Source organism: Rhineura floridana, chromosome 7, assembly GCF_030035675.1.
Source record: "Rhineura floridana isolate rRhiFlo1 chromosome 7, rRhiFlo1.hap2, whole genome shotgun sequence".
In the NCBI taxonomy this organism is placed as follows: domain Eukaryota; kingdom Metazoa; phylum Chordata; class Lepidosauria; order Squamata; family Rhineuridae; genus Rhineura; species Rhineura floridana.
Genome location: NC_084486.1, coordinates 1396548 through 1419277, shown reverse-complemented (window position 1 = coordinate 1419277; position 22730 = coordinate 1396548). Strand labels below are relative to the sequence as shown.

Below are 22730 nucleotides of genomic sequence, written 5' to 3'. Positions count from 1 at the left end.
TAGCCTAAAACAACATTAAAAATAAACCCACACATACAGAGGTAGTAGAATAATTCTTTTTATCCATAAGATAGCAATGGTGGTCTCTCTGCTGGTAAGGGAGGTCAGGAGGGAGGCAGAGGCTGCTACTCAGATGTTTGCATGCCAAACCAAGTGCAACTCCCCCCCCCAGCCAGAAAGCACAATCTCCCTCACTTAACCCCCTCCTGGACCCTGCCCTGCCACCAACTAAGGGACACTCACCCAAGCAAACATTTTCCTGAGATGCAAAAAAGTTAAAATACTGCAAATGCAGCATAGTAGCCAGAGAAGGTGGTGGAGGCCACTTTGTGTGCCAAGTGCAAACACAGTATTATCTCTCTCTCTCTCTCTCTCTCTCTCACACACACACACACACACACACAATCATCTTTTGCCTCCACAGTTCTTTATCTCCATTCTGCTGCTGCCTCCTTCTCCTTTATCCATGTTCTTGCCCTCCGGCTCCTTTCTCCCTCCACTCCATTCTTCACCACCACCATCCATTTTTAAAAACAATTGTTTTAAAACAATTTTAAAAACAATCCACCCCATCTCACTCTCCACCTCCTCCCTCATTGCCTCCTACCCACCCTCGAAGCATGAGGGAAGAGCGACACTGCACAGAAGCCCAGTTTGAGGTACATGATTTTCATCCACAAATCAGAGGAGCAGAAGACTTCCTCTGCTTCCCCCCCCAGTAATGCCCAAAAGTAACACTGGAAACATTACAATTACTCCACAAAAGTAATAAAATTACTCCTAGTTCTATTACTATCAAAATGTAAAGGAATTACCCACTTGTTCCTCAGAAAAGTAATGAATTACAAGTAATTCATTACTTGTAACGAATTACTTCCAAGCTCTGGGAGAACCACAAGTTCCTATCCCTCCAGGGTCCATTTCTGTCTACAAGGTATACACTGTAGATGTTCTCTGCTAACTGGTCTAGCTACTCTTCTGCCCTGGAAGATGGGATTATTTCTTCCAATGTCAGAAGAGTCCGTGTTAATGCTAGTGCATCTCATAGGCAGTGTGGTTCTTCCTACAGTGGTCCTATAGCACTATAAACAAAAACGCATGTTTAATATGGATCTATTTTAATACCCCACCCAATCTGCTATTAGCTATGTGTGTGGTGGGGGGGGAGAGAATAGGTCCATATATTTTACCTATCCTCATTATCTCTGTGGCTAACAGCAGCTTCGGAGGGCCATATGAATCAGGATTGTTACACTAGGGCTCTGTTCTTCAACCTTGGATCCTCAGATGTTGTTGGACTAAAACTCCCATCATCCTTGGTCATTGGCTCAGCTGGCTGGGGTTGATGGGAGTTGTAGTCTGACAATATCTGGGGATCCAAGGTTGAAGAACAGTACACTGGGGGTAGGGAGAAGAGTTTTTAAAAACCCTCCCATAGTCCCACAACACATCAAAATCACACACCGCTGCTTTCTTTAATGAAAAGAAAGACATTGGGAAATCTCGTGTTGCATGTAGCTTGGCCTTAATACAGGTTGAGTAGAGCCTCCCAGTGTGGAATCAGAGAGAGACAGAGAGCATAGAAGAAGCAGAGTTGCACTGACTGTACCCCCAGTTCAGACGTAAGAAAGTAGAAGTGCTGTGGGAGTGGCTTAATGTTGAACATGCCAGGTCCCTTCTTGGAGGTGAGCTGGCAGTGATGGGGCATTCAGCTCTTCACTGTATGAAAAATAGCCATTTTCTGTCTAATGTTGTAGAAATTTAGGTTTTGTTCCTAATTCCACAGGCTCTTAAGTCTCATGATTAAGTGAGAGAGATAATATCTTCCTATGTTCGCCTTCTCTCACTGTGCTGCTGGTACCCAAGAAAGGTAGCCACCATGGGCTGTACTGCAGCTAGGAACCTCTGCAGGAAAGGAAATCATTAGCGGGGGTGGGGTCGGGGAGGAAAGACACACACTCACTGCTGTTGCTTCAGCATGGCTGTGTAATTCAGTATTCTTCAACCTCGGGTCCCTTAGGTGTTGATGGACTATAACTCCCATCATCCCTCACCATTAACCTTGCTGTCTGGGGATGGTGGGAGTTGTAGTCCAACAACATCTGGGAACCCAAGGTTGAAAAACAGTGGAGTAATGAAGATGGGAAGGTACACTTGCCTAAAGCTCCATTCTTACAGGAAGGACTTGTACTAAACAGGCCTATTGAAGACAATTGCCTTAATTCTTTATTGCACCAGTCTGCTGTCCGTACTTTCTCCCCACAAGAAATAGCAACTCAATACAGATAGTGTGAGCATCAGAGGACAGACTGCTCTCTTCTGCTCTGCTTGTTCATCTTTGTGGAGACACCAGCCTCATGGTGTTGCAGTTCCACAGGGTCAGAAGGCAACAGGTTCATCTTCTCAGTAACACATCAGTCTAGGAAGAAATCAAGCAATTTGGATTCCATATCCATGTTGCTGCTAGGCATTTTCTGCATCACCTGTGCCTCAGTTTCCTACTTAATTATACAACAATCCCAGCACCTGTTCCTACAAGGGATGTGCTGAATCCATGCAGTTGTCTGCCAGTTAGCTTGCGGACAGCCCTAATTTTATATTTTGCCTTTCCTTCAAAGAACTCAACATGGCATGCATGGTTCTCCTCCCCTCCCCAATACATTTTATCTTCACAACAGCTCTGTGAAGCAGGTTAGGCTGAGAGATGGTGACTGGCCCAGCATCACCCAGTCAGATGAATGGCTGAATGGGGGTCTCCCTGGTCCTAGTCTACACCACACTTGCTCTAGAAAAGACAAGAGAAGAAAAGCTGTATCCCTGGCATTGGATCCCAGGTGAATTATCTTGGTTTAGTTTTCTAAAAAAGGTGAGTTATAAATACGCAAAATAAACACGTCTGAACAATTATCAACCAAGCTAGTTCTACTGGGATTGACTTTTGTACCTCTTCTGTCAAAGGGAGGTTCTGATACAGGCTAGGCAGCTCTTCAAGGCTGACTGGCTTCTCCTGAGTGACATCATCCTGCAGTGGCTTCCTGCTCATATTTCCTGCTGCTCATACACACTGACACAACTTGTACAAAAAGTCAGTTAGCAAGGGGCTTCACCTCCCCAAGAAAGCAAGGAATAAGAGCATCAGAGGCATGATTCAGATGTTTGAATAAGAATCCTGACATTCTTCATCATCAGTCTATATACTCCCACAACTAGAGCTGTGAAGAGGTCCCCCCTCCCACTGCCCCATGCACCAAGACACTGGACAAGGTCCCTGCCCTTCTCAGCATCAACAGAAGAGTATTCCTGGACAGTGAGATTTGAGTAAATTAGGAGAGCTTGTGATCCTTGGTTCAAAACAGTAGTGCTTCAAGGGTGTATGAGTACAAGGTCCCTTCTCAGCAGCTGATCACAGCCTCTTCCTAAGAGTTCCCCCCCCAAGAATATTAGTGTTTAGCACAACAAATGTATTGTGTCCACACACACACACACACGATGTATACTCCAGTGCTGGGTGTGTGTGTATATATTTGTACACATCCTTCAAAAGAAAAATAATTTTAGAATTAGAAGAAAATGTGACAGAAGTAATGATGCGCTGCTGTGGGCAGAGGCACTTTGCAGCTGGTTGCTGTTTGTCTTTTGTTACCCTGGGGGCTTTGGCACTTTCTCTTTTAAAAAAAATAAAGCTCTTCAAAACTGTTGCTGGGGTTGGGAAGTCATCCAGCTTTTCCACTGGTGATGTCCCAGTCATGCTAATGCCGCTTGCACAGCCACAGCCCAGGCAGCATTTTGAATCCCCACGATATTGCTGTTGGAGCTCTGGGGAAACAGGAACACCTTTTGATAGAAGGCATCTCAAGTCTGAACAAAAAATCACACATTTGTGACACCAGAAACTCCTCGGTTGTCTGGTGTCCCAGGTATTCCCAAACACCCAGATTTACCCACTGGTTTCAGGAAGGCAATTCCCCTGCTGCTTCTCTGAAATGAATCTTTTTTCCACTCTTCCCTCACTTTTCGGGCCCAAATGACAGCTGCAACCCAAGACAAGGTGTTCAGTGGACCTGCACTTGCCTAAAGCTTTCTTTGGGGAACAAGGTGTGCTAATTGGCGTATGTTCAGCTGGACAGAATTTAGCCCCATGTCAGACTTTGCCTGGCCCTGCTTTGCATTCTCCTGCAGTGTTTTCGCCTTGCTGGGATGTCTCCTTGAACTTTGATCATTCCTGCTTCTTGTTTTGGTCTCATCTGTCATCGGAGCATGCAGCTTGGCTCTCTTGCTGGAGTCATTTCAAGGGGCTTTTCCTGCAGGTGCCAAGGGCTTGACATTCAAAAAGCTTTTGGGGCCTTCAAATTCTGATTCTGGCCACACACCGCTGGTTCCATGGCAGTTCAAACTCACAAAGGAGGCATTACCATTTAAGTGCAAATGGCACTAGAGCTTTTCTCGTATTTGCAAGGACTTCCTCTTCCCATCATTCCAGCATAAGGATGAGGAACTTCAGGCCCAGGAGCCAAATGTGCTCTTCCAGGCCTATCTATCTGGGGAGGCCCAGGCCACACCCAGCCCCAGCCCCAGCCCCAGCCCAATGTTGCAACCTCCATTAGTGTTGTTGCCTGGCTGGAATGTCTCCTTGAACTCTGAAACTGCCTCTTGCATAACAGGATGGAGGATAGACGCTGGTGTGTGTGTGTGTATGTGTGTGTAGAAACTAGGCTACTGTAGAAAGTTAAAATTCATATTTGTTGCTTTGCCTACTTTTACCTCTGGCCTCTCCACTACTGACATGTATGACACTCCACTCCATCCCAGAAGGGAACACAGCCCTCGGACTGAAAAACGTTCCTGTTCTAGCAAATATAATCACTCAGGCCCAATGTACATGTTACAGAAGGATGCATGGGGGCACCACCAAAATATGTCTAACCAGTAAAGTGCAGCTGAAAAAAAGGGCGATGTGATCATCAAAGTTTGCATTTCCTTACTCCATCAAGCAGCAGAAGAGGGAAACACTAATGTGATAGTGTCACAACACAGCCTTTCAATGCAACATTACTGGGGAGATGTGGCTCACACATCATATGTGCCCACATATCTCACTTTGGAATTCAGACCTCTCATTCCTTCGTATCTCTACGCTAAAAAGAACAGGTTTTCCTATACCAAACAGAACATATTTGCAATTTTCATTTGCACCCATGGCGTCCAGTGTGAGCCAGTGAACACCCAACTGATGTGGGCTGCCAGACATTGGATGTTCTGTGCCACATTCCAGTGATCAGATTTGTTTTGTTTTCTGTCCAAAAAGAAATGCTAAATCTGTATTTTTGGGATGCTGAGGGGAACAATTTAATGCAATATTTCACATAGAACTGAGTGGAAACAGTTATTTCAGTTTGTTTCACTTTCACGTACACACCCAAGCACCTCTATTTTTTTGTGCACTTTTCACTGCTCCTTGAAATTTCATTCATTTTTCATCCAAGTTCTGGATAATATAAGGAAATATACATAAGGCAGTTTTAGGGCCATAGGGAATTGCAATCCTTCAGTTAGTCCACAAACTAGGACATTCTGAAACATTGGGAGGAAGTGACCTGCATCATTCCTGAATTTGTGTGACCCACTTCTCAGAATCGCCTTGACCAAACTGAGCTTTGTCAAAGTCTGTTTACACAGTCTCTCTTAGTGATGGATGTCTCCCTTCCCCCAATTTGTGTTGAATTGACTTGGAAATAAGTCAAACTACTTTGTAGCTCAGTTTGTTATCAAGAAAGCTTGATTTCCACCTCCTTGAACCATTAACTTCTACCCCCTACTTTCTCAACCCTCTTCCCCCTCCCCGATCCCCTAATTCCTCCCCCCTTTCTTCCTATCCCAAGCAGCAGAGAGGAAGAGAAGTCTTCTTTTTCTCCTTCTCCTGGAGCATTGTCTAGCAGTGCACCAAGCAAAAATAGCACCTGTGAATTTCCCAAGGGCTACAATATTATTTCCCAGAGGCTACCTTGCACTGCTGTTCAGAGCACCAGGAGTAAGAGATGGGGAAATGGCAGACCTCCCTCTCTACTTTCTGCGGTATTCTACCATCACTGCATGCTAGCATGTGGAGTAAATGGGAATTTGTAGGCTGGATGGGGGCAGAATTATTATCCAGCTTAGATTAAAATCTGAGCTGGAGAAGAATTTGGAGTGCGTGTGTGGGAGTCATTGGATGATATGGATTTAAAATAAAAATGTAATACTAAAAGTATTAACAAATCATTAAAACACTAATTGGATATTGCTGCTGAGGATTAAACACACCATTGTCACACTGCAAAAGCCTGGGTAAATAAAAATGTTTTTGATTGACGTCTGAAAACCAACAATGAAGGCACAGACATAGTTGAAGGATCAAAATGGCTAGTACTGCAGGCACTCCTGCAGATAGTTGGGTCCTGAGCAATTAGGGATTTGTAAACTATTACCAATGCCTCGATTGAGCCCAGTAGTGTACAGGCAGCCACTGCAAAGCTTTTAGGACCAGAGTTACATGATTCTATCCTGCTACTCCAGTTTATAATCTGGCAGCTGCATTCTGCGCTCACTGCACCAGTCATTTGATTGGGGTAAGGATGTTTTACAGAGATTATATAGGCTCTGCCTAACCTTTAACTCATTTCACTTTCTCAAATAAGCTCAGGGATGATGCAGGTTTTTTGTTTCCAAGGCGCAGACACTGTGGACTAGTACAGGGACTGCATGTTCCTTGAAGCCTTAAAAACACCTTCTGGGGCTTTTGCACACCTGTGTGGACTTTGTAGGCAGACCTTGGATAAAAAGCAGAAAAATTAGTCTGTGTAGCCATTAGAGAAGTTTTGAAACTTCCCCCCCCCAAAACTATACAAATTTTAACAAAAAAGTCAAATCCCATAAAATTTAAGCTAGAATAGTCTTTAAAGTATTGTGGCAGAATCCTAGACATTCATCTTGTTGTGTCTTCAGTGAGGTCCAATTGTCAAATATGGTTACTCAGACTTTCTGAAAACCTTGGCCCTTGAGATGGCTCCTACTGAACTAAGAATAAGAATATACCTGCCACATATCGCCAAATCAATAGTCTATCAAAAGCCGACTTCCCTGTTTCCTACTGAAGCCAGTGATAGATGACTTGCTGTAATCCTATATACACTTACCATGGGTGCACTGAATTAAGTGGAGCTTACTTCTGAGTAGACATGTATAGGATTGCATTGTTACAGGCCAGTGCACATTGCACAGTTTAAAATGTATGGAGTGCAAAACATTAATGGAGGACATTAGTTCTTGTTGATTGCTCCCACAGAAGTCTGTAGCTTATGGGTGCTCTGGAAATGTATCCCCCCGTCCGATACTTTTTTTGGAACACTAATGCTCCATAAGACAAAAACACATCCTATAGCAAGGGATTCCCTAAGTCAGTTCTGTAGTGTGTGAAACCAATTATTTTGGACATGCATCATGAGATGCCACCTGAGAAAGCTTACTGTGAAAGGGTGGATGTTCAGCTCTTCTCACAATGTGGGTACCTTCAACTGAATTCACTTCCTTGCTTTTTAAAATTTATTGGTCTGATATCTCTTACTAGAGCCTGGATTCTGAACTATAGGAGACTGCTGGTTTAAACCTGCATGGCAGCTTTTTTTTTAAAAAAATAGTATTTTTGGAAGGCAGATATAGAACAAATGAAGGTTCAAAGGGCAGCTCACAATTATGGCTGTTTTTACATCTGTTTTTACAGTCATCTGCCATCCTAGGTAGCAAATGCTGGTAAGTGTCTCACTGGCACCAAATGGAAGAAGCAAATAAAGTGAGTCTTCCAGGGTGGGTGGGTAGTGTTTCCCTATTGTGTCTCTCTACATGTCAGTTCAGGGGTTACATGAAATGCCCTGCTCTGCATTCAGACTTCATTATTTTGTGACTTGGAAAATGAATTTGTTCTCCCGACTGGCATGCCCTCTGCTTTTGCAGCTTCCCACATGTCGTGTGCTTGAACGAGTGAAGCACCCGCTAGCCATTGCTCACTACCATCAGTGGTGACGGGCAATACAATCTTGCTCAACCGATTCTGAAAGCTTTACAAACATTTCTTTATTTTCTTGTTTTAGGTGCATGCTTCTGGCTTTGCCACTTCGCTGTACACATTAAAATGGGAGTGGAAGCGATGTTCAGAATACATACCCCACAACAGGGCCCTGCCATTTTGTGAAGCTTTCCTCGCTTTATAGTCCTGTGATGTGCACTTCCGATTCCCACACTGGAAGGCACATCACCCGTTTGTTTTAAAAAAGGAGGAACAATAAATAGACCATCACCTGGTGGCACTTATTCCCTCCAGCAATTGCTATGGGCAAGGTATCGCCCTGCTAGCCTGAACTGGACTGCCACTAATTTGGCACCCTCTTTAGTTACCAAACAGCTGAACCAGCACAGTGTCGTCGTTTTCAAAGCCGCTGCCACCACCACCACCCCCCCTTTGGCCAACCTGTAGCATTAACCCTTGGCCCTTAGAGAGGCCTGAAACTCTAACAGAGATCGGAAAGAGAGGGTCTGTCTTGCAGGGAGGCGTTGGGTTGCTGCAAACAACGAGCAACAGCTGCGCGGTGGTTGTGCCGCAAGGTGGGTGTCTGGGAAGGGCTCCTTTTCTCCCCCTGCTTGTCTTCTGTTCTCCCATTGCCGTCACTTCTCCTCCATCTTCCAAATCTGACTCTTGATGTCGCACGTGCAGCGTCGTCGTCGTCCTCCCCCGTTTCGAGCCTAGTCCCCTCCCCAGCCGCCGATCAGCCGCCCTCTCTTCTCCCCCGCCTTTCGCCCCCTGCGTTCCCGCAGGCTCCTGGCTCGGCACCGCTTTCCACCCGCCATTGGCTGCTGCGGAGGGAGAGCCACGAGCCGGGCAGGTTTCGAGCCCCTGCGCGGCCAGCGGCGCGAGGCGGGGCTCGATTCCCGAGCAAGGCAGGCGGCGGCGAGCAGAAGCGCCTTCGAGCACGCGCAACCTCGTCTGGCCGGCTGCTCCAGGGGGGCGCATTCGCAACAGGCAGCCGGTCGGTCGAGCGGAGCTCCGCGGCGGCCAAGATGATCGGCGTGAACAGCATCAACAGCAGCGGCAGCGCCGGGCGCCTCCGCTCACGCTCCATGTGTTCGGTGCGCTACGGGCGCAATTGCCGCGGCATGGAGACCTTCTGCTACGGCTGGCCGCAGCGCTCGCGCACCCTCAAGCCCGTCCTCTACACCGACTTGGTGGTCAGCCGTCTCCAGAGCCGCAGAAAGAAGAAGCCGGTAAGAGCTACGGGAGAGGGGGACCCGCCGGGGAGAGAGGAGGGACGAGCGTCGTCTCTCGGCCTGCCCTCCAAGGGAGAGGGGTGGGCGCCGCGGCAGCGGGAGGAGGGCGGCGGAGAGCGCTGGGCGTGCCTATGCGCCACCGCCTTCCTCGCCTTTCCACACCCTGCGCTCGACCCCTACAACGCCCAGAAGGGCAGGGCTGGCCCGGACTGCCCCGCGCCACAGTCCATGGCTGCACTTGTTCGGAGAGGTGCCAGCTCACGCACGCGCGTTTGGGGCCGCATCGCCCCTGACACTTTCTCCCCGCAGGCGTACACTGGCGTTAGTGGAACGTAAAGCACCGGGGGCGTCTGCTTTTCTGTTCGCCTGGTGTCAGCTTGCAGACTCGCGGTTGCTCTTACTGATCCGATCTTAAGCATGTTTAGTCAGAAATTCAAGCAATTCAGTGGACAGGTGTGCATAGGGTTGTAGCTTTAACGGGGACCCATCTTCATGACCCACAAAGTCTTGTGGTGTGTCTGCCTTGTTGGTGTGTCATGAGCCAACCCATACCGAGACTTGGGGAGCTCTGCTCAACACCTACACCTGGGTGCATTCCATGAGATAGATTTGTCCAGTTCAATGCGATGAGCAGAATAGATTGATACAAATTGGCTTTGCATAAATCATGTTTTTAAACACTCCAAGATCCATTTTCAATCAATGATTGTTAAAAGTTTCTTATTTTGTAATAAATGCATTTGCTGCGCTAACTGGGCGCATCATGCAAGGTCTCTATAGTCATCCAGCCTTTTTGTAGAATTCATTGTAGTCTGCTTTGGAAGGGAACGCACTGTGCCAAGGAGGATTGGGCCCATGGTGCTGCCTAGAAACTTGAACTCTGTGCGCAGTCTCCCTCTGTCTCTGAGTGATGCATCAGTGGGCATTGAGCCCAACATGGCCAGTCCTTACCTTTACACTGCCCACAGAGCGAGTGAGGGCAGAGGAATTTGGTAGAGAGGGATAGCTGCTCCTCCCTGCAGACAGGTGCTGACCAAAGGGGCAGGCTGAGCTTTCCAGAGGAAGAGGGCAGGTGAGCTCATGCAGGCAGCAACAGCACCATCCCTTGTCCAATCCTTGTTGCTTAGAGAAAGTGAAGCTGAGCAATTGTGTGGAGAAACGCAGCTGTTTCTGTGAGCAACAGCTGCTGCTTCCTCTCTCTTGCCATCTCCTTTGGGGTGGCCCAGCCAAGAGTATTTGGCTCCCATGGCTGAAGAGCCATGGCTGAAGCACCCAGAAAGAGAACTTGGGTGAGGAAGTGAGAGGATGAGGTGACTTCCTCTTGCATTATTAGCCTCTCAGCTGCACCACCCAGGGAGAGCGAGAGCGAGCACACCGACAGCGATGGCTACTTGCACTTTCTTTCTTGCTGGGTAGCACCACGGACTCAAGTCCTCCCCGCTGCATTGCCCAGAGGAAGTGGAGCAAGAGAGAGGAGGCAGGAGCCGCCCCTGCCACCTTCTTCCATGCCCGTCTTCTTCCTCCAGCAGCCCAGTTCAGCTCAGAGGGGGAGAGCTGCTGGGGGGTTCTGGGGGGTTCCTGACTTTGTGGAGGTGGGTGTCCCTGGCGTCCTTCTGCTTTCTTTCCAGGCTCTGCTGCAGGGCAGGGCGGAGAGGTGGCAATGTGCGCTTTGCTCACCTCTCCTCCTCATCAGCAACAGCTGGCTGCAGACCTACCTTTCTTTCAAACGGAAAGTGGATGTGTCAAGTACGCTGTTTGAAAAGCACATTTCACCTCATCTTTTGTCTTTTGCTTGTGGCTCTCGGAAAGGCAGCCATGTAGGTGGAGTTCCCCCCCTCATTTTCCTCCCCTTTACGGCGCAGTTTAGTTAGGGCTTGGGGGTCCCTCTGACTGTTGTGTGCTTTGTTCCTACAAAGGGGTAGTCTTTTTGGTGGGGAGATATCAAGCCCAAGGGTGCAAGCAGGCTACCCCCAGCTTCAGTGAAGCTGAGCAGCATTTGGACGCTCCGGCTCCCCATCATTCAGCTGAAGCTGGAAAAGAGTTGGCATCTCTTGCTCCCAGGCAGAAGCTGCAGTCGCCTCTTCCCAATCTGTTTGCCAGCATGCAGCAGCACTTGGCAGTCGACACTCAGCGGCAGTCATCCAGGAGCGAGAGCTAGCGTCTTCACTCTCAGGAGTATGTACCACAGGGGTGGGAAACCTTTTTCAGGCTGCAGGCCGCATTCCCTTCTAGGCAGTCTTCTGGGGGCCACATGCCAGCGGTAGGTGGGACCAAAGGCAAAGTGGGCGAGGCAATTAATTTGACCTTTGTACAGTAGGCAAGTTTCGACACATGGACCTCTCTATCTTCCATGCAGGCAAGTGAGACACATTGTCAGATTCTGAGACCACGGTCCAGCCAGGGAAAGGCCGCAAGGAAGGCCTGAAGCACGGGCAGTGAGGGCTGGGGCTGGGGAGAGCCCCTTGGAAGACAGTTAAGCTGCTAATTCACCTCAGGACATGGCCATTTGGAGAGCTTGCACAAATGGGCCACCACCTTTTCTGTATAGACACAGGAGACTTCATGGAGGAGGATCGGGAGTTGCTAATTCTTTCCCTTTCTCCTCTGCTGCTCGTGCTTGGTCAGTCCCTCTGTCCGGAGTGTGACACGAATGCAGCATCCTAAGCTGTGAGTGTCAGTGGGTGTATTTACCTAAGAAGCAGGCTTTTACTAAGTCTAGGACTTAGTAAAATAAGAAAGCTACTTTATTTACAGAAATACAGAGTAGACAGGAAAAGCATACCTAGTTCTAATTAACTAAGTTGGAGGTGCAATGCCCAGACTTGGTATTGCCCTCATGGCTCAGGAGAGAGAACAAAGACAGAAATGTCTCCTCTCTCCTCAGACAGTCGAAGAAAAAGGAAACAAAGGAAGGAGGGGCAGGTCAGCTTCCCTGAGCATATCAGTTTACAGTGGAAGGAAGTTAGGTAGGGAAGAGCGCAGTTAAAGGTCGGGAAGCCTAGCCAGCTGGAGGACACAAACTCTATCTTCCTTCTGGAAGACAAACAAAAGAACCCAGACAGGAATTGCTCTTGCCCCACTTCCAACACAGAGCTCTGTGAGGGGCAGTGTAGACAATGAGGGTTCTTGGAAAAATGGGGAGAGAAGCATAAAGAAAAGTACCACAGCTAACAATATGGGTCTGATTCAAAGTATCAGCTCTTTGCTAACACATCCATCACATATTTTCCTCCCACCCCATTTTCAGCCGAATATTTTTGTGCCTGGCTTTTGAAAGCTGCTAAAATCTGTCTGCAAAGGCTGCTGATGGATCACAGAAGGTTCCTCTATGCCAGGAGTGCCTAACCTGCGGCCCTCGAGATGTTGTTGGACTCCAACTCCCATCAGCGCTAGCCAGCATGGCCAATAGTCAGGGATGATGGGCCCTGCCTACAAGTTCCTCTTGTCAGTATAGCAATGGCTGCTTAAGTTTCTGGTGTCAGTCAACCTAAATGTGGAGAAGAGCTTATAACTAACTCAGGTGTGAAGAAAAATGAAGCTGCTTTTCATAAACAAAACCATGGCAGGGCAATGGAATGAAGTATAATGCTGACTAACATTCCAGCTCTAACTTAGTTTTCTACTTAGACATGGAGTTGTCGCCAGGAGAGGACCCCAGCTCTGGCAGAGCAGATGCTATGCCTGCAGAAGGACCCCAGTTCAATCCTCAGCATCTCCAGGGAGGGCCGGGAGAGACCTCTCCCTGAAATCCTAGACAGTTGCCAGTCAGTGTTGACAATACTGGGCTAGATGGACCAGTGGTCTGACTCTGCATTAAGCAGCTTTCTATGTTCGTTCCTATCTGGGAAATTCCTTAAACAAGTCTGGGTAAACTACTCAGTAGCTCTCACCTTTCATGCTTATTGGCACCTAGGGACAGCTATTGCTGTGGGAGAAGGCATTAACTAGGATCTCATTCTCAGCCCAGCAGAAAAAAAAGGATGGGAGGGGGCATGACTGTGACTATCATGAAGGGACCTTGCACTTCTGAATTTGCCACTACACTGTTGCGCTGTGTGTAATTGTGTTGCTTAATTTTGTTTAAAGCAGTACAACGGCAAGCAGAGAGTAGCGGCAAATGTTGAAATGAGAGTGTGCCAGCGTGTGTGTGCGTTTGCCTAAGAAAGCAGGCTTTTACCCTGCATCAGGATCACTGAGACTGGAGACTTAGTAAAATAAGAAAAAGCTACTTTATTTATAGAAATACATAGTAGATAGGAAAGACATACCTAGTTCTAACTAAGTAACTAAATTGGAGGCACAATGCCCAGGTTTGGGAGTTGCCCTCATGGCTCAGGAGAGAGAGCAAAGACAACAATGTCTCCTCTCCAATGGACAGTCGAAGAAGAGAAGAAGAAAAGGGTGGAAGGAGGAGGGGCAGATAAGCTTCCCTAAAGACGTAACAGTCTAGCAATGGAAGGTAGTCAGTCAGAGCATCACAGGTAAAGGTAAACAAGCCTATCCATCTGGAGGACCCTCACTCTGTCTCCCTTCTTGAGCACAAACAAAAGAACAAAACAGGAGTTGCTCTTGCTCCACTTCCAGCATACACTACTGGTGACAGGATGAATAGTTTAGGTTCCTTTTGTCCCTCTATATCTTTTTATAGACCAAGGGGATTTAGTTTTGAGTGCAGCACTGCGGAGGCAAAAGGCTACCTTGACTGGTCCTTGGCCTTGAAGTCTTTCTCCCACTCAGTGTGATTTCCAGGGTACTTTGGAAAGTCCCGTGAGAACAGGGATGTTATACATTGCCTCATTCTGGCACAGAAGACCTTGTTGGAGAGTGTTGAATCTGCCCAAATGTCAAAGATCTCCTAGCCCAGGAGCCAGTTTTCTGTTGAAATAGGAAGTAGCCTCACCTTGCTGTGTGGGAATTGAAAGCTTCAGCTAGCCAGTTAATGACACTATCATGGCTTAGCCAGGACCATGCTGGCTTCACACGGGGGATCTAACAACAGAATGAATGGAACTACTTGAAAGAGCATAATGAAAGAGAATTCAGTCCACCCAGTAGATTCCTGTAGGAAAGGGTCAGGCATGAATTCTGTTTTTCTTTTACATAGAAAAGTAGGCTTTTATTCAGTATATTTGGATAGAAAGTCTTGAGTAGAATTTGAGGAGCTGTGTAGAATTTAACATACTTCTATTAAAGTCTGATCTCATTTTAAAGCATTTTTAAAAGAGCCACTGAATATAAATGAAACTCCACAAACATTTTTAGGTCTGCTTTAATTTTTTTTTTTTGAGAGCCAGTGTGGTGTAGTGGTTAAGGTGCTGGACTGTGACCTGGGAGACCTGGGTTCGAATCCCCACACAGCCATGAAACTCACTGGGTGACCTTGGGCCAGTCACTGCCTCTCAGCCTCAGAGAAAGGCAATGGTAAACCACCTCTGAATACCGCTTACCATGAAAACCCTATTCATAGGGTCGCCATAAGTCGGGATTGACTTGAAGGCAGTCTATTTCCATTTTTTAATTTTTTTAATCCACTGCATGGTTACCCCCCCATTTAAAAATCTTCCCTATTTGTGGGTAAGACCTATAGATGTATGCTTTTGACATCACCAGCCTTATCCGTAAGCTGCCCCACAGCTCCCGCTCTTTCAGACTTCTAATTAGAATGAACAAACAGCCACTTGTAAGATGGCTGCCCAGAGGCCACTGCACTCCTACCTGGAGGCCCAGCTGTTACACTGCACACAGTCAGACCTCATTTAAAAGTTATGGGGAATGCATTTCATAAATTGGAGGAGGGAGATTGCACCCAGGCTCAAGAGCACACACTAGAATTCTCAGATGCAGTCAGAGGGGCAGTTATTTTTTTTTGCTGTAAGATAAGAATTCCAGTCTTCATGAAATAAGAGGGCCAACCTTACACGTTACATTAATCACATAGTTTACCCCAACTGCCAGCATTTTCTCATAAATTGCCCGTGTCAGGGGCCTGGCATGGGATGACTTTAACCCTTTGCATCTCACTGGGGTCCCAATCCACAACAGTCTCCTATTTAAAACAATCAATAAAATGAGACAATTCAATTCTAACAACAGCGGAATTAGGCGAAGAAATACAGAATAAGCAAAGAAACAGCACAGATCAAATACCAAGAAAAAGTGTGGCTACATGGAGGTTGGGTTGTAAGCAAGTACAACATGCAGCACTGGACACAAAACACATTTTATATTTGTAAGAGCATTAAACTGTTAGACAAAAAGTTGAGCAGAAATCCTAGGAACTAGAGTAGATAACTGCCATACACTGAAGAAAGTGTAACAGTATACATCCCCTTGCCTAGCAGTGGCTAACTTGTTCACCCTGGGAAGTCTGCATCCTCTCTGGTCAAGCCATACTAGATAGACTAAGGCAAACTTGAAAGGGCAAATCAGGGTTCTAAATCATGTGGTGAGCCTACACAGGTTTAGCAGGTTCATGTGTAGGGTGATGGGGAGACAACGGAGGGCAAAGGGAACTGCTACAACCCTGGTGTCCCCATATACAATCCCTGCATAAGGTATGGTCTTATTCCCTCCACATTATACTATCATTGCATGGAAGCTGGCTCTCAAACAGCAATGTCCAAGTCACTGTTTTAGCTTGATTTCTCTCATCCAACCTATTTCCCCCATCACTATTTTAAATTGTCTTCTGTGTGCACATATACTTATGGCTATGTGAGGCTGTTGTGGGAACTTGTGCAATGCACATGAAATCACTACTATGCCCCTGTACTTTGTGTCCTGCTGTAAACAACTTTCCCTTATAAGAATTATTTGACCTTGCAATAACTCCATGAACAGGGGTTGCAAAATTTATTAGAGCCAAGGGAGTCATATTCTGGGTTCCTGCCTGGGCACATAAAACAACGACTAACAGAGTGGAAAGTGAAACTAACCTCAAACAACTGCTTTGTCCCTTAAGGGGCCATGTCAAAATTATTAAACTCTTTACTTAGGGTACATTCTGAAATACCTGCAACAGATAATAGAATCATAAAATAGTAAGAGTTGGAAGGGGCCTATAAGACCATTGAGTCCAACCCCCTGCTCAAAGCAGAAATCCAAATTAAAGCATACCTGACAGGTACCTGTCCAGCTGCCTCCTGAATGCCTCCTGTGTTGAGGAGCTCACTACCTCCCTAGGTCATTGGTTCCACTGTTATACTGCTCTAACAGTTAGGAAATTTTCTTGATGTTCAGTTGAAATCTGGCTTCCTGCAACTTGAGCCCATTATTCCATGTCCTGCACTCTGGAATGATCAAGAAGAGATCCAGGCCCTCCTCTGTGGGACAGCTTTTCAAGTACTTGAAGAGTGCTATCATATCACACCTCAGTCTTCTCTTCTCAAGGCTATATATATATATACCCACCTCCTTCAGTCTCTCTTCATAGGACTTGGTTTCCAGTCCCCTGACCATCCTTGTTGCCTTTCTCCGAACCTGTTCTACCTTGTCTGCATCCTTCTTAAAGTGCAGTGTCCAGAACTGGATGAGGCCTAACCAGTGCCGAATAGAGGGGAAATACTTAACATGATTTGGAAACTATACTTTTGTTAATGCAGCCTAAAATAGCATTTGCCTTTTTTGTAGCCACATAGGCTCATATCCACATATTCTTCAAGATAGAACAGTCTTAGTTTTGCAAAGAGTGAACACTTCAAAAGGAGAGCCCTTTTAAGGCTGTCCTCTGGCTTTGTAAATGGCTGGTTCTTAAACAAACATAGACTCCTCAGCCGATAAGAAGCAATGCCCCAAATATGTTTCTTAAAGTGAAACCTTGACCACAAACAGTCTGACAGCTGAATTTGACAATAAAAAAAAATCATGGTGGCTCTGTGGAACAGACTGGATGGTCTTCCATATTTCCTTTTAGAGAAGAAGACAGAAGAAAGCTTTGTTCCTGGGGTTGCCAGTGTGATGCTGTGTATGCAGTGGTGGCCTTGAAGACTTCTCCTGGCACCCGCAAAGCCCCTGAGCATCCCCTGACTCACTGTCTCCTTTGTCACAAGGTGGTGGGGGTTGCTGCCTATTCTCCCCCCGACCATAGAGCTGGAGGAGGAAGTTGGCAGAGCTACAGTCTTTCCCACTTCCTCTTTAAGGTCTATGTGCTGCTTTGTTTGTTTGTTTGTTTGTTTGTTTCATTTGTATACCGTCCCATAGCCGAAGCACTCTGGGCGGTTTACAACAATTAAAAACATTAAAAACAAATATACAAATTTAAAAACACATTTTAAAAAAAGCAATTAAAAAAAACATGCTAAAATGCCTGGGAGAAGAGGAAAGTCTTGACCTGGTGCAGACAAGATAACAGTGTTGGCGCCAGGCACACTTTGTCAGGGAGATCATTCCATAATTTGGGGGCCACCACGGAGAAGGCCCTCTCCCTTGTTGCCACCCTCCCAGCTTCCCTTGGAGTAGGCACCCGGAGGAGGGCCTTTGATCTTGACCGTAGTGTACGGGTGGGTTCATATCAGGAAAGGCGTTCCATCAGGTATTGTGGTCCCAAGCCGTGTAAGGCTTTATAGGTCAAAACTAGCACCTTGAATCGAGCTCGGAAACATACAGGCAGCCAATGCAAGCGGGCCAGAATTGGTTTTATATGTTTGGACCGTCTGGTCCCTGTTACCAATCTGGCTGCTGCATTTTGCACAAGCTGCAGCTTCCGAACCATCTTCAAAGGCAGCCCCATGTAGAGTGCATTGCAGTAATCTAATTTGGAGGTTACCAGAGCATGGACAACTGAAGCCAGGTTATCCTTGTCCAGATAGGGGCGTAGCTGGGCCACCAACCGAAGTTGGTAGAAGGCACTCTATGCCACTAAGGCTACGTGAGCCTCAAGTGACAGAGATGATTCTAGGAGAACCTCCAAGCTACGAACCTGCTCCTTCAGGGGGAGTGCAACCCCATCCAGGACAGGTTGGACATCCACCATCCGGTCAGAAGAACCACCCACTAGCAGCATCTCGGTCTTGTCTGGATTGAGCCTCAGTTTATTAGCCCTCATCCAGTCCATTGTCGCAGCCAGGCACTGGTTCAGTTCATTGACAGCCTCACCTGAAGAAGATGAAAAAGAGAAATAGAGCTCTGTTTCATCAGCATACTGATGGCAACACACTCCAAAGCTCCAGATGACCACACCCAACGGTTTCATGTAGATGTTGAACAGCATGGGGGACAGAACTGACCCCTGCGGAGCCCCATACTGAAGAGTCTAGGGTGCCGACCAATGTTCCCCAAGCACGACCTTCTGGAGCCGACCCAGCAAGTAGGAGCAGAACCATCACCATGCAGTCCCTCCCACTCCCAACTCAGCCAGTCTCCCCAGAAGGATACCATGGTCGATGGTATCAAAAGCTGCTGAGAGATCAAGGAGAATCAACAGAGTCACACTCCCCCTGTCTCTCTCCTGACAGAGGTCATCATACAGGGTGACCAAGGCTGTTTCCATGCCAGAACCAGGCCTGAAACCCGACTGAAATGGATCCAGATAATCGGTCTCATCCAAGAGTGTCTGAAGCTGGCATGCCACCACTCGTTCAAGGACCTTGCCCAGGAATGGAACATTTGCTACCGGCCAATAGTTATTAAGATTTTCTGGGTCCAGGGAGGGTCTCTTCAGGAGTGGTCTCACTATTGCCTCTTTCAGGCAGCCAAGGACCACCCCCTCTCGCAGAGAGGCATTAATCACTTCCCTGGCCCAGCCGGCTGTTCCATCCCTGCTAGCTTTCATTAGCCAAGAAGGGCAAGGATCCAGCACAGAAGTGGTTGCACGAACCTGTCCAAGCACCTTGTCAACATCCTCAAGCTGTACCAAGTGAAACTCATCCAAGAAATCGGGACAAGGCTGTGCTCTGGATACCCTGCTTGATTCACCTGCTATAACACACTGGTGGATGCGAAAGATTTTATCCTGGAAGTGCCTAACAAATTCATTACAGCGGGCCTCAGATGGTTCTACCATGTCCTTGGGGCCAGCATGTAATAGCCCCCGGACAATTCTGAAGAGCTCAACTGGGCGGCAGATTGATGATTTGATAGTGGCAGCAAACTATTGGTTTTTTGCTGCCCTCACTGCCCCTAAATACAGCTTGCTATAGGCACTTACCAGTGTGTAATTGCATCCACCAGGAGTTCATCTCCATTTGCACTCAAGCCCTCTCCTATATGGTTTCATCGCTCTCAGCTCTGGGGTATACCATGGAGCTGTATGAGCTCGACACAGGAGAGGGTGCTCAGGAGCAATCATGTCAACCGTCCGGGTCATTTTTGTATTCTACAGTTCAACCAGGGTTTCGACAGGAGCGCCAGCCCTATAAGCCGGAAAACTCCCCAGAGCCCTTTGGAAACCATCCAGATCCATTAGACTCTGAGGGCGGACCAACTTAATAGGTCCCCCACCCTTGCAGAGGGGAAAAGCCACTGTAAGTCTAAACTTCAGCAAGCAGCGATCTTGCAAAAACCAAGTCTAGAGTATGCCTGCTACTTGTGTTGGGCCAATGGCATATTGGGACAGTCTCATGGTTGTCATGGAGACCATGAAATCCTGAGCCGCCCTGGTGCTTAAGACTCAGATCAGCAGCTGAACAGAGACCAGGAGAAGCAGAGGGATAGCAACCAAGGAAAAGTAAGGGGGAGAAAGTGAGGCGCTGCAGAACTGGGAAAAGAGAGATAAACATGGAATGAGAGAGAGAGACCAAGACCCACCAACCCTCAGCATCAGGAATTCACAGATCTCATCTGTCTCTATTCACTGAACAATAAAAACCACAGATCTGTGCTTTTCAGCACTGCCAGTGCACAAAGACATACGTCTGAAACTCAGGTTCGTGTACCTTTTTTAATTATGGAGGATCCTCATGATTTTTAGAAAGCAAATTCCCTTCACACTACCATCAAATCATTGGTCACCTCTTCAGGCATGATTTATTGTTCAGTTTCTTGTCGCTGTATGTAAAATCATGAAGTCATGAAGATGCCTTGGATCAAAGTGTTTGTGGTACTAGCAAGCTTCATTCTTACTGTGCAGTCTACCTACGCAAGCTATAGTTTACGTTTTGTGGAAAAGCCTGTTTAAAATCATGCAAATTCAAGATAATTTGTCTTAATTCTCCTAGAGACAATTATTACCCAGGACCTATGGAAAGTGTGTGTGTGTGTGTGTGTGTGTATTCTTTTGCTCTTGAGGTGAGTTTTCCTTTGAGATGGGGGACAAAAGCAAAGGTAAATGGAGGGTGATCCCTGTGGCACCCTCTCAAAATCTCAAATGTGTCCGCAGGCTCTAAAAGGTTGATAAATCCCTGCTCTAATCAGTCTTCTAGTAACCAGCCCCTTCACATCTCGAGAACAGAATCTTTCAATGACCTCTGTTAATTGTTAATTCCCCCCCAGCTTCAATTAAAGAAGAATAAAAATGTTTCCAAAGGTTATAAGAGATTCCATATTTTATTGTTACGTTTTTTTTGGGTTTTGTATATAAAATGCCAGAGGAGTAGCAAGAAGCTGTTTACTTAGTGTAAGCTGGACCTGGATTGCTATTTCATCATTTCCCATAAAAGCAAATGGCCATTGATAGTTTGCCTCTTTCCAGAAGAATATTAACTCCTCAGTCCCTTCTCCTGCCCCAGTCAGTGACTGTGTGTACTACACAAGTGTGTGTTTTATAACTGAAGGACTTGCTGCTGAACAACAAGCTGGCTATCACTGGGAGATGGACTGGCATTATAAATATGGGGGTGGAGGTTGATTGCATGGCAAAAGATGCTTATCTCTCACAGACTGGTGCTGGGAGAAAAAGAAAGAAAGAAAGAAAGAAAGAAAGAAAGAAAAGTCAGGGTGAAGTGAAATGGCAAACTTTTAAGTTGTTTAGAAGTTGATGGGTTTTTTCAGGGATCAGTTCCGGAGTGTTGTTAGTTCTGGCGGGGGGCACAGAGGCAGGGTTTGTGATGCTTGCAGCGGACACCAAAGTTGGTGGCATCAGGCCTTTGTAAACATATGCTGGCAGTGCAGTTCTGTTCACGCTTACTCAGAAGATAATTCCACTGTGTTCAATAGGACTTACACCCCAGTAACCACAGAAACCTGCCTGCCCTAACTGATTAGGTTTTATTTCTCCAGAACAGAAATTAATTTTAGCATGTTACCTGTTTTGGTCAACAGTCCAATAATTTCTTTAAGGAGCTTGGGTGACTGCCGGCTTTAGCGCTCTTAGGATCTCGCTGTAAGGCTGCAGGTGCCCCTTGTCCAGCACTGGAGGATGTTAATGAGGATTAACACTACAAAGCCTCGTTGTTTTCCAGTAAAGGTGTACAGAATTGTAGCCTTGGTGTGGTGGGGTACCACAGTTTTAAATGCACTTCCAGCTGATTGTGGTGGAACAAGGAAATAGCCTGTCTTGCTTCTATAGCTTCCTTGCCTATACTGTTTATCTATGGCATCATTTTGAACTCTGTGTGCGTTTTATCACACGATTGGTTTTAAATAACTTTTGCCCTTCCCGAAGAGAGTTAACCATCTGATTCCCCTTTTCAGCCTGCGTTTACCTAATCCCTTCTTATCACAGTGTTGCACGATTTCACTCACATGCATACTGAGTGTGATAGTATTATGGTCATTGTTTCCAAGCGCTAACATCTCAAACTAGCTTGCATTCACTGTTTAGGATGAAATGCAGAGTGGACTCTCCTCTTGTCAGTTTCATGACTCCAAAAGTGAATAATATATATATCTAGAAACATTGTCTCTTTGTAATTACTCAATTAAAGTCTGACAATACTGGTATTTCTTTTATCTCTGCAGGCTTTGTATAGCTCCATCAAGAACGAAAAGCTACAATGGGCTATGTGAGTACCCCTGTTTTTGCTGATACTAGGAAGAGCCATGTTCCCTTTCTCTGAACTGCCCCTTATTTTCTTATTTTCCTTTGAGCCTTGTTTGCATGTTTACTTTATTTTCAGCATTTATAGCCCACTTTTCATTTATAGCCCACTTTTCTAAGACATACTCAAGATGGCTTTTTAAAAAAACAAAAGAGAAGAAACCCTCCCACATGTATGCACTGTGGGGTTTAACCCCAATACTAGCCCCCCTTCCCCCTTTGCCACTGCCATGGGCTCAGTTGGGCAGGAAAGGGATAAGCTTATCTTAGGAACAAAGCACATCCAATAGGTATGTTCTAAATGCATAATGGCATGCTTGTATTAATTACAGAAGTGAATATTTGCTTTTGTCTTCTGGTGTTCTTACACATCCGTATCAGTCCCCCACAAAAGACTGGGGGAGAGGGGAAATAGTTTGCTATAGACGGAAAGTAGATTGGAGCTTCCATGGTCTGCAATGTCTCTTGTTTGATCTTCGTCAGGCAAACATAAGGGAGTCAGGTTTTCATCTCATGGACTATT

The 22730-nt window shown here is 46.5% G+C and overlaps 1 protein-coding gene across 2 annotated transcripts in view; it reads left to right on the top strand.

Annotated features, from left to right (window-relative positions):
• Positions 1-22730, top strand: part of PSD (pleckstrin and Sec7 domain containing) — a 161077-nt gene that overhangs the window by 102028 nt on the left and 36319 nt on the right. The window contains exon 11 of one of the 2 annotated variants that reach the window (XM_061634656.1): positions 22129-22172. In XM_061634656.1, the coding sequence (XP_061490640.1) occupies positions 22129-22172 (44 nt within the window). Of the gene's footprint in view, positions 1-8123; positions 8337-22128; positions 22173-22730 lie in introns of those variants that run through there. The other variant, XM_061634653.1, reaches the window with a different exon arrangement.